Here is a 17,827-nt window from a genome sequence, read left to right on the forward strand (position 1 = left end):
TGGTTTCTTTTGCTGTGCAGAAGCTTTTTATTTTGATGTAGTCCTATTTGTTTATTTTCTCCTTAGTTTCCATTGTCCTAGGAACTGTATTGGTAAAGTTATTGCTACAACATATGTCTGAAATTTTGCTGCCTATGGATGCTTCTAAAATTTTTATGGTTTCCCATCTTACATTTAAGGCCTTTATCCATTTTTAGTTTATTTTTGTGTATGGTGCCAATTAGTGGTCTAGTTTTATCTTTTTGCATGTATCTGTCCAATTTTCCCAACACCATTTATTGAAGAGACTGTCTTGCCACCTTTGTCAAATATTTAGCCTAATGGCTTGGGTCGATTTCTGGGTTCTTTGTTCTATTCCATTGATCTAGATGCCTGTTCTTATGCCAGTATCAGGCTGTTTTGATTACGGTGGCTTTGCAATATAACTTGAAAACTGGTATTATGATTCCTCCAACTTTGTTCTTCTTTCTGAAGATTGCTGGAGCTATTTCAGGTCCTTTTTGGTTCCATATAAATTTTTGGACTACTAAATCTGTGAATATGCCCCGGGTATTTTAATAGGGATTGCACTGAATAAGTAGATTGCTTTAGGCAGTATGGACATGCCATTGAATGTGATTTTTATTTCTTAATTTGTTTATGTGATGTATCATGTTTATTGATTTGTGGATTTTGTACCATCCTTGCATCTCCAGAATAAATCCCACTTGGTGATAGTGTATGATGTTTCCAATGTAATGCTGGATCTGATTTGCTAGAATTTTGTTGAGGATTTTAGGATCTATGTTCATCAAGGATATTGGCCTGTAATTCTCTTTCTTTGTAGTGTCTTTATCTGGTTTTGGAATTAGGATAATGCTGGCCTCATAAAAAGAGCTTGGAAGTATTCCTTCCTCTTGAATTTTTTGGAATAGTTTGAGTAGCATAGGTGATAGTTCTTTGAATTTATGTTAAAACTCCCCTGTGAAGCCATCCATACTTGGGCTTTTGTTTGCTGGGAGTTTTTTGATTAATGCTTCTATTTCCTCAGCTTTTACTAGCCTGTTCAGGTTTTCTGATTCTTCCTGATTCAGTTTTGGGAGATTGTTTTTTTCTTGGAATTTGTCCATTTCATCTACAATGTCCAGCTTCTTGGCATATCAGTGTTCATAGCATTTTCTTAGAATCCTTTTATATTTCTGTGGCGTCAGTGGTTACTTCTAAAAAAGCTTTCATTCTTTTTTTTTTTTACATTTTGAACTTTTGAATTTACTACCATTCTACTGACAATTTTGCATTTTATTTTTTTCACAGAATATTGGTTACAAAATATTTTTAGACACATAACATTTAAAACATTTGTTTTTCTTAATTAAAATTATTGAACACATTAAAGAGCTTTTTGACAAACAAACACATGTGAAGCCCAACAAAGAGATGATATTTACAAGATACTTTGGATTCCCTTCAGTGGTTTCCATGACAATAGCAACATTTGCCTTAGTGTAATCACTGAGTTATTATGTTTGCCTTCAAATATTTTATGTAGTATAAAGTTGCCAACTCTGATTTAGAGCAAGTGTACTCTACTTTTTTAAGCACACTATAAAAATGGTTAGGCTGGTGTATAGTTCCACAGTTCTACCTACCTTCATATAACTTTTTTAATGAAAGATAAGAAAGTTGAGTGACCAAGTTTCTTCTTGAGAAATTATAATCTCTGCATGTAATATAGAAAATGTATTTTAAAATGTTTCTCTAAAAATCCTCATTTGAGGGGGAGAGTCTAAATTTAATTTCTTCTTACATGAGAACAGGCCTAGTAAAAGATACCTGTGTCACTCTTCCATTTTGTCAAATACATTGGCCAAATAATTTATTTCGCATAGCTATTTTGTAGTTTGAATTGCCTTCATCTATAATTAGCATTTACATATCCTGTATCTCTAATCAGGTTCTTTATGGGTCCTGAAACACAGCTGGTATCCCTTGAGGGCTGGTTGATGCAGTGAGATCATTAAAAAGTTAAAAAGGGAATAACAGCATAAACACAGCTTTCTGCTTTCTGACCATACTTTGTGATATTGTATCTTATAAACATGTATCACTATTTCCTTTGTAAGAACAAGTATAAGGTAGGGTCCCTAGGCCTGGCCAGCGATCAGGGCCCATCAGGTTCCCCACCTCCATGCCTCCTGGCCTCCTCCTTCCCTCACTCCCTCAGCGCCCTGCCACCACAGCTGGTTGTCCTTTCAAAGAACCAGCTCTTGGTTTCATTGATTTTTTTATTGTTTTTTTTTCTCTATGTCATTTATTTCTGCTTTAATCTTTATTATTTCCTTCCTTCATTTATTGTTGATTTTTTTTGTGTTTTGATGTAGGCCTGTAGTGCTATGAACTTCCCTCTCAGGACTGCATTCTCTGTGTTCCAGAGATTTTGAGTTGTTGTGTGTTCATTTTTACTTGTTTCCAGGAAGTTTTTTATTCTTTTCTTGATCTTGTTCATAACCCATTCATTTAATGACATGCTATTTAGCCTCCATGTGTTCGAATGTTTTTGGGTGTTTTTACTGTAGTTAATTTCTAATTTCATTCCACTGTGATCTGAGAAGATGCTTGATATGATTTCAATCTTCTTGAACTTGTATATACTTGTTTTGTGTCCTAACACGTGGACTATCTTGTGGATGAGCCATGTGCACTTGAGAAGAATATATATTCTGAAGCTTTGGGGTGAAATGTTCTATAAATGTCAATTAAATCCATCTGATCCAGTGTGTCCTTTAGAGTCACTGTTTCCTTGTTTTTTTATCTGGAAGATCTATCCAGTGAAGTCAGGGGGTGTTAAAGTCCCCTGCTATGACTGTATTGTTGTTGATCTCTCCCTTAAAGTCCTCTGGAAGTTTTTTTGTATATTTAGTTGCTTCTATATTGGGTGCATATATATTTACCATGGCTATACACTCTTGTTGGACTGATCCCTTTAGTATTAGGTAGTAACCTTTGTTGTCTCTTGTGATGGCCTTAATTTTGAAGACTATTTTGTCAGATATAAGTATTGCTACTCCAGCTTTTTTTTTCTTTTCCATTTGCATGGAAAAATTGATGTTACTATCTCTCCCTCTCTCTTCCTCCCTGAAATCAATAAAATATATTTTTTAAAAATAATGGTGGTGTGGGATACAATTCCCCACTGTCAATTTTTCCATGGAAGATAGGGGTTTGTCATCAAAATGTTTCATGAAACTAGAAAAATTCTGGATCCAGTCTAATTCATATGTAGGAAATTAAATTTTACATACAATTGGCTGAACTAGAGCTTAATATCCATAACTATTAAAATACAACTTTCCCCTAAAATAGCCCTCATTTTTATTAAAGAGCCAAATTAAGACCAAATCATTTACTGCATTAAGTTCAGTTTTAATTTGGCCTGATTATTTGCATAAACACAACAGGAATAACAATTGTCATATAACCTTTATAAACCTGCTTTGCTGGAATTTCACAAGAAATTTTCAGATTGAACTTAGCCTTTCAGGGCAAAGAAGCCAAGCCACACAGTTGCCATCAGGCTTTGCCTACAATATATATAGGTTTGAGTAAATTCCTCAAGTTCTTTAGGTCCCCAAAATGTCTTTCCTTGTCATCTATAAGGAAAGCAACCTTCATCCCTTACCTGGAAAGACTGTCATGAACCATGTAAAGAAGCAAGGTACCAGGCCATTTTTCCAAGAGGCTTTTATCGGCTTCAAAGACAATCTTCATTCCTTACAGTTTTTTTGCTGATATTGAGTCTATCCATGTCTCTCTCAAACATGATATTACAGTCAAAGTCTTGGTTAATAAAACCACAACTGGAAACTGATTTTGTGTGTCCTCTTATGAAGAAAACAGTTTCCTATTGGATTCATGCAAATAAACATATTGCCATGAAAATAATACTCATTAAGAGTTTTTAAATTCTAGAGGGATCAAGTAGGGAGAAAAATAGAAATGCTTTAATATTGCTTATCAAGGTACAATTTACCAAATTTCTCTAAGAAAACAAATGTTTCCTTATATTTGGAAAAAATAAAAATTAAATATAAGAAAAATAATTCTTTTCATTTTATTTAGTCTCATAATTAATTCTTATTTATCCTGATTATTTCCCAGTATTTCTATGAATGCAGTTCTTTCTTAGACTTTTATAAATTTTTATTTATTTTAAAGGTATGATCTGAATATTTATTCTCAGAAATTCATATTTTAGAATAACTCAGAAGATGCAACATTTTTGCAAATGCATCAGAGTAAAACAATAATTGTCACTAAATGACAAAAAATACTTTAAATGACATGGTTATAGATCTGATTATAATGCAATTGACAAAGGAATTTTCTTATTTTGTAACATCATTTTAAGATAATAGTTATAATTACAAATAAAAGTATATCAGACTAAGAAATTGATTAATTTGTTCCCCACTGTCAATTGTACCTCTGGTTCCTGTTGGGAAATTACAATTGGATTTGAAAAATCAAAAGGAGCTTCTGGCCTTTTCGTTTGTCATTAAAACTACCAATCCACATTACCATCTTTTTTTCATTCTTATTTCTTTTTTCCCATTTCTATTTCCCTTCTTGAGTATTCCTCCTCCAGTGTCTTTCTTCCTACAATATGTATGTCTTGTTCTTTTTTTCACCTTTTTTTCACATCCTGAATTTTTTCTCTTTTTGCTTCTTCTCTCCACAAAATCATTCTTCAATTTACTTTCACAGACCCTCTGTGACTTACAAAAACCCTCTGCAACTTCACATGAACCATCTGCAATGCATACAATCATTCTGTGACTTTCCTACTCCCTTTCAGTTTGCTTCTTCTTAATTCTTTAAGAAATAAACAACATTAGAATGCCCTGCTTTCAATTTTTTATTACAAAAATCATATACTTTTTTCCAACTTAATTAGAATTCTTTATTCTTAGAAAACTTAATTTTTAGTGACAACTAAAGTAAGTAATTAGCATTCTTTTTTTAAAATTAGCATTCTCTAGGTTGGCAAATTTATGAATACATTTCATAACTTTCAGAAACAGGTTTTTTTCCATTGGCAAATACACTTAAACTTTTAAGAGGCATAACAGAGATAACATCAATCCTTTTTGTAAACACAGGCAAACACAAACATAGTTTATGTTAATAACTTTAAAAGACATCAATTAAACAGTTTTTAAAAGGCTTTGAGTCACCAATACCTTTTTGTAAAAATATTTTTTATTGATTTCAGAAAGGAAGGGAGAGGGAGAGAGAAACATCAATGATGAGAGAATCATTGATCAATTGCCTCTTTCATGCCCCCTACTAGGGATCAAGCCCAAAACCTAGGCATGTATTCTTGACCAGTTTCAAACCCAGGACCCTTCAGTCCGCAGGCTGATACATTATCCACTGAGCCAAGCTGGCCAGGGCCACATCAATTAAACTTAAATTACTTTTTTTTTTTTTTTTGAGAGTGTGGAAGGAAGTGGGAGAGATAAAGAGAGAGAAACATAAATGTGAGAAAGACACATCAATTGGTTGCCTCCTGTGGGGATTGAGCCTGCAACCAAGGTATGTGCTCTTGGCCTGAATCGAGCCTGGTACTCTTTAGTCCACGGGCTGATGCTCTATCCACTGAGCTAACCGGCCAGGACTTAAATTACCTATTTTAATTCTTGGTAATTACTGTATCCCTTTAGTGTGCTCAAAAGTGAGCTGTTTAATTATCTAGTGTCCTTAGCAAATTCTAAGGAGGCTAGAGAACAGGTTGGGGAAGATATCAGGCCCCCCTCTTGAATTTAAAAGTGTCACATTCTTCCCTTAGTTAGGGCAGTGGCCCCTGCCACTTCCACAGCCTGAACAGGGTTTTGGGGTGACATTAATTTCCCCATTGTTCCCAGGACAGCAGAAGCTCCCCAGCCTCCATGAGAAGGATTTAGAGAGTTAAAAACATATCATTTGACAGAAGATGAAAGAGCATACAATGGAGTCAGGACAGTCACTTCAATAAATGGTGTTGGGAAAATTGTAAAAAAATGAAACTAGATCACCAACTTACACCATACACATGAATAAACTCAAACTGGATAAAAGACTTAAATGTAAGTCATAAAATCATAAAAATCCTAGAAGAAAACATAGGCAGTAATATTTCAGACATCTCATAGCAATATTTTTACTGATATATTTCTTAGGGCAAGAGAAACTCAGGAAAAATAAACAAATGGGACTGCATCAGCAAAAGTTTCTGCACAGCAAAAGCAACCATTGTTAAAATGCAAAGGTAATGAAAAAGAGCCCACTGTATGGGAGAACATATTTGGCAATGATACATCTGATAAAGGGTTAACATCCAAAATATATAAGGAACTCATACAACTTAACAGAAGGTAGACAAACAGTCCAAGGGCAAAGGACCTAAATAGACACTTCTCTAATGCAAAAATACAGATGGCCAAGAGACATATGAAAAAATGCTCAGTCACTGATCAGCAGAGAGATGCAAATTAAAATGACAATGAGATATTACTTCACATCTGTTAGAATGGCTACCATCAACAAATCAACAAATGACAAATGCTGGCAAGGATGTGGAAAAAAGGGAATCCTAGCATGCTGCTGCTGGGAATGTAGACTGGTGCAGCCATAATAGAAAACAGTATGGAGTTTCCTCAAAAAAATTAAATATGGAACTGCCATTTGACCCAGTGATCCCACTTCTAGGAATATATCCTAAGAAACCCAAAATACCAGTCAGAAAGAATGTATGCACCCATATGTTCATAGCAGCACAATTTTCAATAGCTAATATCTGGAAATAGCCCAAGTGCCCATTCAGTAGATGGTGGATAAAAAAGCTTTGGTACATTTATACCATGGAATACTATGCAGCAGTAAAAAAGATGGCTCTTTTACCCTTTGAGACAGCATGGGGGAACCTGGAGAGTGTCATGCTAAGTGAAATAAGTCAGCCAGAGAGACAAGTATCACATGATAGCACTCATATGTGAAATCTAAGTGAAAAAAATAAACTGATGAATGGAGTGGATCGATTCAGAGACATCGAAGCATTGACCAGAGTATGGAATCTTGGAGGAAAGGTGTGGGAGGTTGGTGGGTGGGAGATAATCGACCAAGGACCTTATATTCATATATGCATTGTCCATGGACACAGAAATGGGGTGGTGAGGGCCTGGGGCAGTGAGGGTCTGGGGGGGCTGGAGGAGGTCAGTGGAGGAAAAAAGGGGACATATGTTATACTTTCAACAATAAATAATTATATTTTTTAAAAGACATATATCATCACATTTTTCTTTTTGAGTTTTACTGTGCTTGAGGGAAGTGAGATCTTTTCCCCATCTTTGAACCATTAACTTGGATCTTTCTGAGTAGAATACTTATGTGACAATATAAAAGTTTGCATATAATAGATTTATCCTATTTATTAGACCTTTGGCAAAATAATTCTGTGTTACAATAAAAGATCATCTTTTTATGGGTCATTGGTTCATAACTATAGGTAGACCAATCAGCCAGAATACAACCCAGGGGGCTACGATTGGGTACTGAAGCTAAGCTCCCCACCCCCATGCTTAAGAGTCAAGGATTACACAGAAAATAACAATCATACAAATAAGGAGCAGGCAACTATATAGCAGTATGATTCCCATTCAGATTTCTCTAAGCAATAATATCCCAAATTAAAAACGCAACTGTTAAGACTCTCCACAAGAAAAGCAAACAATACCCAACAATTTATATACCACAACCAAAAGAGCACTCTAACCAAATCCCACACTTGGAAAGTGGGATTATCTTTTTTACTGAGCTATGCCTACTGCTGTGCAGCACCTATTGATTTCTAAATGAATCCCAAATGGTCTAAATAAGCCAATTGGTGAGGCAGGGGCTCCTGGTCATGCACAATAAAAAGTTTACCTGGTTTGGGCTCAACAGCCCACCAACAACCCATTTTCTTCCCCCAGCTGGACGTAGCAGACAACCAGCACCAAGAGAGAGCAAAGGACAGTCCCCGAATAAAATCACTTGGCAGCTGCTAAGAACTCCAGGTACATTAAGCATTTTTCTACACTATTTTACTTCTATATCTGCTTCGAATGCCTGTTTTTAACCACTATGCTATTCTGACATTGTAAATTGCCTATGTGTCTATATATATAAAAGCCTAAGTGACCACCCGACCATTCAACTGGTAGCTATGACGTGCACTGACCACCAGGGGGCAGATGCTCAAAGCACCGGCATGGAAACATGAAACAGACTGATGAATCTCAGAGGGAAGTGGGGAGAGGGGAGGGTGGGAAGAGATTAACCAAAGATCTTATATGTATACTAGAGGCCCAGTGCACAGATTTGTGCACTGGTGGGGTCCCTTGGCCTGACCCGCGGGGATCGGGCCGAAACTGGCAGTCCAACATCCCCCAAGGGGTCCTGGATTGCGAGTGGGCACAGGCCAGGCTGGGGACCCCACCAGTGCACGAATCCGTGCACTGGGCCTCTAGTGTATAAAATAAAGAAATGTGTATATGTTTACATTCATAGGTAATGTATGATATACTGAGAAAAGACCCATTAATTCTACCTTGGTGGAGTTTTGAATGTTCAAAATGTTTAACATAAGCAGCAGTATACAATCACAATGAAAGAATTGAATTAGCATCTTTACTGGTACTTATCAGAAGTCATAGATTGTGAAATTACTCTTCATTAGAAACAAAAATGTTGTGCCATCATATCTTCTTCCCAGCCTTTTCACATTACCTTACTTAATCCTGTTAGGTGTAATTACTCCTGTTTTACAAAAGAAACCAAGGGTAAAAGAGTTCAACTACTTTCTTAAGATTATCTAGAAATAAATACCAGGCAGAAACCAGAAAGCATAAAGTCAGGTCTACAATAAAAATAATATAAATCCAGTGCTTCTTTTCCTAAATAATGACTGACTTCCAAGAATGGTAAGGCAAGTAAAGGGTACCATTTTAAGGGAGTAAGAAACAACCATATAGGGACACAGAATATGCCATCAAGAGAAGCAGTAGATCAACATGGCCATTGAATCCTGTGGCTGATGTTTGGAAGAGGAAATAAGGCTGATGAAAGATGGGTTGGGGGATAACTACACACTGACACAAATTGTATTTGCTGATGCTTTTTATTGAACTATCAGAGCTCTGTAAATAATAGAATTTGAGAGCTGGTGGCCTCCTTCAAGGACAACTACTGGAGGACTGAGGATGGTGCTTCACATCCCCTAAATTGTAGGAGCAAGGACCCTCTATTCTATTTTTAGACACAGGAGAAGTCAGTTTAATCCTTCCAATTATTGTGAGCACCCCACCCCAATAAGCACCTCTAAGTACTTTGTATTAATTGCTTCCCTTCATTATCCCTATATATCTAGAGTAAGAGAGAAATACAGTTTCTAGGCATTATGTCTCCCATGCATCTCTTAAAACAATTGTGCAATATATATTAAGAGCTATACAGAATTCATACCCTTTCAAACAATTAATTTATATGAATATATCCAAAGGAAATGATCAGATTCAGGTAAAGATTTATGTATAAAGATGCTCATGGGGTTACATCAGATTAAGAACAGCATGAGAGATCCCTTTGATGCTCAATGCATGGCTCATTCCAAAGAAGGGAGGAGACAGGGATTCCAAAATGGCAGTGGAGTAAGTGGAAGCTACACTGGCATGCTCCCAGGACCAAACTGGAATTACAACTAAAATACAGAAAAACCCTCCTGAATAATCAACTGAAGACTAGCTGGAGAGAACCCTGATAACCAAGGATGGAAAGTGGAGACTGCATAGAGACTGGTAGAAGTGTGGAGGAGTGAAAGGGTTGACAAGGCTCCCATAGACAACAGCTGAAGTTCCAGAAGGCTATTACAGCTATGGGGGGTTTCAAGCTGGGCACCCTAGCCTAGAACACCAGAACTGAGAAAGGTGCCCACATAATACTTGACTGTGAAAAGCATCAGGGTTGCTATCTGCAACTGAGAGATAGCTGGAAATGCAGGCACCCTCTTAGTGGGACAAGGCACAAAATTTCATGTGTAGCCACTCACTTTGGGCTCTGGCAGAGGGAGGGAAGAGTGGATGGAGCTGTGTGAGCAGAATCCAGTATGAGGGCTTTGGGGTTAAACCACAGAAGGCATACACCCTGGTTTTCTGTGCTAAGTAATTCCCTTATGTGCAGAGGACATCTTTCTCTGGCAGAACTTTGCTATCCAGGAGGATTTTACCTGGGGAGAAAGAAGTTGTCCCACCTTATTGGAAAACCCTTTGCCCTACCCTGTTGAGTTTCTGAGGCCCATTAAGAGACTAAGAATAACAATCAGCATTCAGGATGAAGCAATTGCCCCACCCTGTTTGCAAACCTGTCACCCCATCCTGTTTTTGATAGCCTGAGTTAATCAATACTTAATACAATCAGACTATAGGCAGAGGCAAGTCTCTGGAGGCTTTGAGTCTTTGCCTGATCTAATTAGGGCCCAGGGCTAGAAAAAGAAGAGCTTGGTACATATCTAGGTCATTTTCAAAGAAACACAACCCCAGCATACAGAGCCCCAAGATGTTGACTGCTGATTGCTTCAAACAGGGTACTCAGGGCCAGTCAGAAACAGCATATAACACTGTACTGCACTAGAGATTGGAGGCATAGCAGATCTACCTAATACAAAGACACAAGCACAAACAGACAGCCAAAATGGGGAGACAAAAAAACAAGCCCCAAATGAAAATACAAGAGAATTCTCCAGAGAAAGAGTTAAATGAAATGCATATAAGAAATTTATCAGACATAGAATTCAGAATGATGATGGCAAAGATGCTCAACATAATGAGAAAAAATATAGTAACTATGAAGAATGACATAGAACTACTAAAAAACACAATGGAAGGAATACAAAGCAGATTAGGGGAAGCTGAGGATTGGATCAGTGAATTAAAAGACACAGTAGAAAAACATTAATCAGAGAACCAAAAAGAAAAAATAATAATAAACAGGAAGACAACCTAAGGAAGCTGTGGGACAACATGAAAGGTAACAGTAATAATTGGAGAGCCAGACGGGAAAGAAAGGGAGCAAAGGATAGAGAATGTATTTGAAGAAATAATGGCAGAAAACTTCTCTAATCTTGTGAAAGAAAAAGTCTAAAAAATTCAGGAGGCATAGAGAACCAAGCAAGAAAAACACAAACAGGCCCATGCCCAGACACATCATAATTAAAATGCCAAAAATTAAAGACAAAGAGAGAATCTTAAAGGCAGCAAGAGAAAAGCAAACTGTTACCTAGAAAGGAGCTCCCATAAGGCTGTCAACTGATTTGTCATCAGAAACTCTACATGCCAGAAGGGAATGGCATGAAGTACTCAAGGTAATGAAAAGCAAGGATCTGAAACCAAGATTACTATATCCAGCAAGGCTGTTGTTCAAATTAGATGGTGAAATAAAGAGCTTCTCAGACAATAAAAGGCTAAAGGAGTTTGTCAACACCAAACCAGCACTTCAAGAAATGTGAAAGGGACTGCTGTAATGAGAAGAAATAGACAGAGAGAGAAACATAGGCATATAGAATTAAAATGGCAATAAATACCTTTCAATAATAACTTTAAATGTAAATGGATTAAATGCTCCAATAAAAAAACATAAGGTAGCTGAATGGATACAAAAACATGACCCAACTACATGCTGTCTACAAGAGACCCACCTCAGAACAAGACACATAGTACTAGAGTGAAGGGGTGGAATAAAAACTTCCATGCAAATGGAAATGAAAGAAAAGCTGGGGTGGCACTACTCATATTTGAGAAAATAGATTTCAAAATGAAGGTCATCACAAGAGACAATAAAAGTCACTACACAATACTAAAAGAATAGATACAACAAGAGGGTATAACCCTGGTAAACATATATGCACCCAATATAGGAGTACCTAAATATATATATTTTTTAAGTTCTGGAGGACATTTAGGGAGAGATAAACAGCAATCTAGTAAAGGTAGGGGACTTTAACACCCAGCTGACTTCACTGGATAGATCTTCCAGACTAAAAATTAACAAGGAAACAGTGACTCTAAATGACACACTGGACCAGATGGATTTAACTGACATTTTTAGAACATTTCACCCCAAAGCTTACAGAATATACATTCTTCTCAAGTGCACATGGGTCATTTCAAAAAGACTGAAATCACATCAAGCATCTTCTCAGATCATAATGGAATGAAATCAGAAATCAACTACAGTCAAACCACTCAAAAAACATTCTAACTCATGGAGGGTAATTGACATGTTTTTCAACAAAGAATATGTTACCAATGAGATCAAGAAAGAAATCAAAAACTTCCTGGAAACAAATAAAAATGAACACACAACAATCCAAAATCTCTGGGACACAGCAAAAGAAGTCCTGACAGGAAAATTCATACCATTACAGGCCTAAAAAAAAAAAGAAAGAAAGAAAATTTAATGATAAACTATTTAACCCTACAACTTAAAGATTAGAAAGAGAACAACAATAAAAGCTGCAAGTATTATGTACACTATTTCGTTAATTACATATTGATTTCTTCTTTGCAGTTAGCTAAACTTATCATGTTGGGTTAGGGTCAAGCTCCTCTGGTTAAAACTGCATCTGCAAAATGCTGTGCTACATTTTAACATTGAACAAGAATAGCATTTAGTAAGAACTGCCCAGACCTTCATATCATTGTCCTATCTAACAGCATGCGAGAATATTTTGGAGTGATGGAAATAGTCTATTGTCTTGATGTGTGGCCAAATGACTGTATAAAGATTTAAAAAATTAATATAACTGTGTACCTAAAAAGGGTAAATTTTACTGAATATAAATTATGCCTTAATAAACTTGAATGAAAAAGAAGAAAAGCTAAGAGTAAGTAGAAGGAGGAAATAATGAACATTAGAGCAGAAATAAATTACATAGAGACTAAAAAAATACAAAAGATCAATGAAACCAAGAGGTGGTTCTTTGAAAGGATAAACAAGATTGATTAACCTTACCCAGGCTCATCAAGAAACAAATAAATGAAATCAGAAATGAAAGTGGTCCCAGTGTCACCCCAATAAATTAAATAAAAATAAATACATAAAACCTTAAAAAAAAGAAACTACTGTAGGTTAGGCAGTCTACATCTATAACTAGTGTTCTTGGGCTCCCCAACTGGTGGGTATAAATGTGGCCATGTTGCCATTAAAGTGGTGAAGTAACAACTGACACCACAGAAATACAAAAGATTGTAAGAAAATACTGTGAGCAACTATATGCTGACAAGCTAGACACTGTGGATGATATGGAAAAATTCCTAGAAAAATACAGTCTTGCAAACCTGAATCAGGAAAAATCAGGAAACCTGAATAGGTCAATAACAACTGAGGAAACTGAAGGAGTAGTCAAAACAACTCCCAGCAAACAAAAGTCCTGGTCTGGATGGCTTCACAGGGAAGATTTACCAAACATTCAAAGATTAACTAACACCTATACTCCTCAAATTATTCCCAAAAATCCAAGAGGAAGGAACACTTCCAAGCTCTTGTTATGAGGCCAGCATTATCCCAATTCCAAAGCCAGATAAAGACACTACAAAGAAAGAGAATTACAGGCCAATATCCCTGATGAACATAGATACTAAAATCCTCAACAAAATATTAGCAAATCAGATCCAGCAATAGATTAAGAATATCATACACCATGACAACTGAGATTCATTCCAGGTATGCAAGGCTGGTGCAGTATTCACAAACCAAAAAAGTGATCCATCACATAAACAAATTGAAAGACAAAAATCCCATGATGATATCAATAGGTGCAGAAAAAGCATTTGACAAAATCCACCACCCATTTCTTTTTTTAATATGGAACACTTCACAAATTTGCATGTCATCCTTGCGCAGGGGCCATGCTAATCTTCTCTGTATTGTTCCAATTTTAGTATATGTGCTGCTGAAGCGAGCACCCATTTTTTTATTTTAAAAAAAAATCTCAGCAAAGTGGGATTAGAGGGATTATATATCAACATAATAAAAGCCATATATGGCAAACCTACAGCGAACATCATACTAATGGGCAAAAACTAAAACCATTTCCCCTAAGAACAAGAACAAGACAGGGATGTCCACTTTTACCATAATTATTCAACACTAGAGACCCGGTGCACAGATTCATGCACCAGTGGGGTCCCTCTGCCTGGCCTGCAGGGATTGGGCCAAAACTGCTTCTCTGACATCCCCCTAAGAGTCCCAGATTGCGAGAGGGTGTAGGCCAGGCCGAGGGACCCCACTGGTGCACAACTGGGGTCAGGGAGGGACCGTGGGAGGGCTCCAGTCTGTGTCTGGCCCGTCTCACCCAATCCAGATTGGGGCCGATCAGGGCCGGTCAGGGAGGGACCGTGGGAGGGCTCCAGGGCATGTCCAGCCCATCATGCCCAGTCCCAATCAGCGGGACCTCAGTAACAAGCTAACCTACTGGTCGGAGCATCTGCCCCCTGTTGGTCAGTGTGCGTCATAACGACTGGTCAAATGGTCGAATGAACAGTCCAACGCATAGCATATTAGGATTTTATTATATAGGACTAGAGGCCTGGTGCACGACATTCGTGCACTGGTGGGGGGGGGTCCCTCAGCCTGGCCTGCACCCTCTTGCAGTCCGGAACCCCTCGGGGGATGTCCACCTAAACCAGCAGGCAGACATCCCCCAAGAGGTCCTTAGTGCTGCCACCGAGGTGGGAGAGTCTCCCATCACCACCGCTGTGCTCGCCAGCCGTGAGCCTGGCTTCTGGCTGAGCGGCACTCCCCCTTTGGGAGCACACTGACCACCAGGGGGCAGCTCCTGCATTGAGCATCTGCCCCCTGGTGGTCAGTGCATGTCATAGCGACCAGTCATTCTGCTGTTCAGTCGATTTGCATATTAGCTTTTTATTATATAGGATAGTACTGGAAGTCCTAGCAATAGCAATCAGACAAGAAGAAAACATGAAGGGCATCCAAATTGGAAAGAAGGTAATAAAATTCTCATTATTCACAGATGACATGATATTACACATTAAAAAAACATAAAGACTCCACCAAAAAACTACTAGATTTAATAAATGAATTCAGCAATATAGCAACATACAAAATTAACCCACAGAAATCAATGGCATTTTTATACACCAATAATGAGTTCTCAGAAGGAGAAACTAAACAAACAACCCCATTTACCACAGCAACAAATAAATTAAGTTATGTAGGAATAAACTTAACCGAGGAGTTAAAAGACTTGTACTCAGAAAACTACAGAACATTGAAAAAAGGGATAGAATAAGATATAAACAAGTGGAAGAATATACTGTGTTCATGGACTGGTAGAATTAACATCATTAAATTGTCCGTAATACCCAAAGCAATCTACAGATTCAATGCAATCCCTCTTAAAATAACAATGGCATATTTCACAGATCTAAAAAAAAAAATACTCCAAAAAATTATATGAAACCAAAAAAGACCCCGAATCACTGCAGCAATTTTGAGATAGAAGAACAAAGTTGGAGGGGTCACAATTCCAGATAAAAAGTTATACTACAAAGCCACTGTAATTAAAACAGCCTGATACTTGCACAAAAACAGACATATAGATCAAAGGAACAGAACAGAGAACCCAGAAATTGACCCAAGCCATTACGCTCAATTAAATTTTACAAAGAAAACAAGAGCATACAATAGAGTCAAGAGAGTTTCTTCAGTGAATGGTGTTGGAAACATTGGACAGATACATGCAAAAAAATGAAATTAGACCACCAACTTACACCATACACATGAATAAGCTGAAACTGGATAAAAGATTTAAATATGTCAGGAAACCATAAAAATCCTAGAAGAAACCATAGGCACCAAAATTTCAGACATCTCTCATAGCAATATATTTGCTGATACATTTCCTAGGGCAAAGGAAACTAAGGAAAAAATAAACAAATGGGACTACCTCAAAATAAAAAGCTTCTGCACATCCAAAGAAACCATCAACAAAATGAAAAGGGAGCCCACTGTGTGGGAGAACATATTTGTCAGTGATACACATAATAAAGGGTTAATATCCAAAATATAAGGATCTCATACAATTTAACAAAAGGAAGACCAATAATCCGATTAAAACCGGCAAAGGGGCGACGGTGGTGGTGGCGGCGGCGGCGGCAGTGGGTTCGGTTGCGCGTGGCGCACGGGGTGGGAGCGGAGCCCGGCTGGGAATAATCGCGGTGGCAGAAGTGATGGACGTGTATTGAGTCCTGTTCTGGCTCTCAGTGCTTATTACCTTGCTGAGTCTTTGCAATGCTCCCACGTGGTGAGTGTCATCTTGCAGATGACAAGTTTGACATAGAGAAAGCAACTTACCAAAGGCACACAGCAGCGGGCAGAGGCCCTGGTCGTGGCCCCATCCATCAGGCTATCCCGCCGTTTTACTGGTTGGATACTTTGTGGGACGTTCTGCTGTGGTTCCTTGGAGATGGGAGAGCTGAGACGAGAGTAGGGGTGGGGGTGGGGGTGTGGGTGACAGTATTTCTCTTCTTCAGAGCTGTTTCCTATTCAGATGGAAGGTGTCAAGCTCACAGTCAACAAAGGGCTGAGTAACCATTTCCAGGTGAACCACACAGTAGCCCTCAGCACAATCGGGGAGTCCAACTACCATTTCGGGGTCACGTACGTGGGGACAAAGCAGCTGAGTTTCACGGAGGCATTCCCCGTGTTGGTGGGTGACATGGACAATAGTGGCAGCCTCAATGCTCAGGTCATTCACCAGCTGGGCCCCGGCCTCAGATCCAAGATGGCCATCCAGACCCAGCAGTCTAGGTTCGTGAACTGGCAGGTGGGCAGGGAGTACCGGGGTTCTGACTTCACAGCAGCGGTCACCCTGGGGAACCCAGACGTCCTGGTGGGTTCAGGAATCCTCGTGGCCCACTACCTCCAGAGTATCACGCCGTGTCTGGCACTGGGCGGAGAGCTGGTCTACCACCGGCGGCCTGGGGAGGAGGGTACTGTCATGTCTCTAGCTGGGAAATACACATGTGAGTCTGGGGCCCGAGGGTAGGAGTGGGGCTGGGCCTCGGACTCCTGGGTCTGGGCGAGGGGACCTGGGTTCTCAAGTCCCCCTGGTAACCTACCCCCACCCCACACTGCTCTCTTACAGTGAACAACTGGTTGGCGACAGTAACGTTGGGCCAGGCGGGCATGCACGCGACATACTACCACAAAGCCAGCGACCAGGTGAGCTGGTCCAGAGACCGGCCGCGAGCGCGCACTTCCAGGCATGGGTTGCTAGGGGCTTGTGTGCCCGGGAGTCCAGTCTGGGATGCTGACTCTGTTGCCCTGGCCCCTCCAGCTGCAGGTAGGCGTGGAGTTTGAGGCCAGCACAAGGATGCAAGACACGAGCGTCTCCTTCGGGTACCAGCTGGACTTGCCCAAGGCCAACCTCCTCTTCAAAGGTACAGGCCTCAGTTTCCCCGCATGGAAAACAAGACGAGAGGTGACTCAGCTCTGAGTGGGTGTAGGCCAAGGAGATGGTGAAGGGCATCAGGCCGGGACTCTTGGGGGCCTCCAAATCACCCAGGAGTGCTTGCTAAGAAGGTGGGGCCTGGGCCTAAGCTTCGTCCCTGCTACATTCCTCCCCACCCCGGCCAGCAGCCCCCTCCCATCTCTGCACTCGACCCTCTTTTTTCTTTTCCCGTAAGTCGACGGCAACTTGGAGCACACCCAGCCACCCCACTCAGGTCACAGTGGAAACGAGGCTCCTGGAGGT

General features: G+C 39.3%; 2 protein-coding genes across 3 annotated transcripts in view; both read left to right on the forward strand.

Moving 5' to 3' along the window:
- CHIC1 (cysteine-rich hydrophobic domain 1) overlaps positions 1-17,827 on the forward strand; it is a 158,310-nt gene that overhangs the window by 112,700 nt on the left and 27,783 nt on the right. For both annotated transcript variants that reach the window (XM_005860683.2, XM_005860685.2), the window contains one exon: positions 7,989-8,072. In XM_005860683.2, the coding sequence (XP_005860745.1) occupies positions 7,989-8,063 (75 nt within the window). In that variant the 3' untranslated portion in view covers positions 8,064-8,072. The remainder of the gene's footprint in view (positions 1-7,988; positions 8,073-17,827) is intronic.
- Positions 16,301-17,818, forward strand: LOC102247210 (mitochondrial import receptor subunit TOM40 homolog). The gene is made up of 3 exons (XM_005860681.2): positions 16,301-17,096; positions 17,219-17,295; positions 17,411-17,818. The coding sequence occupies exons 1-3, from the start codon at positions 16,622-16,624 to the stop codon at positions 17,567-17,569; spliced, it is 711 nt and encodes a 236-aa protein (XP_005860743.1). The 5' UTR covers positions 16,301-16,621; the 3' UTR covers positions 17,570-17,818.

This window comes from Myotis brandtii, unplaced genomic scaffold (genome assembly GCF_000412655.1).
Source record: "Myotis brandtii unplaced genomic scaffold, ASM41265v1 scaffold1381, whole genome shotgun sequence".
Lineage (NCBI taxonomy): Eukaryota > Metazoa > Chordata > Mammalia > Chiroptera > Vespertilionidae > Myotis > Myotis brandtii.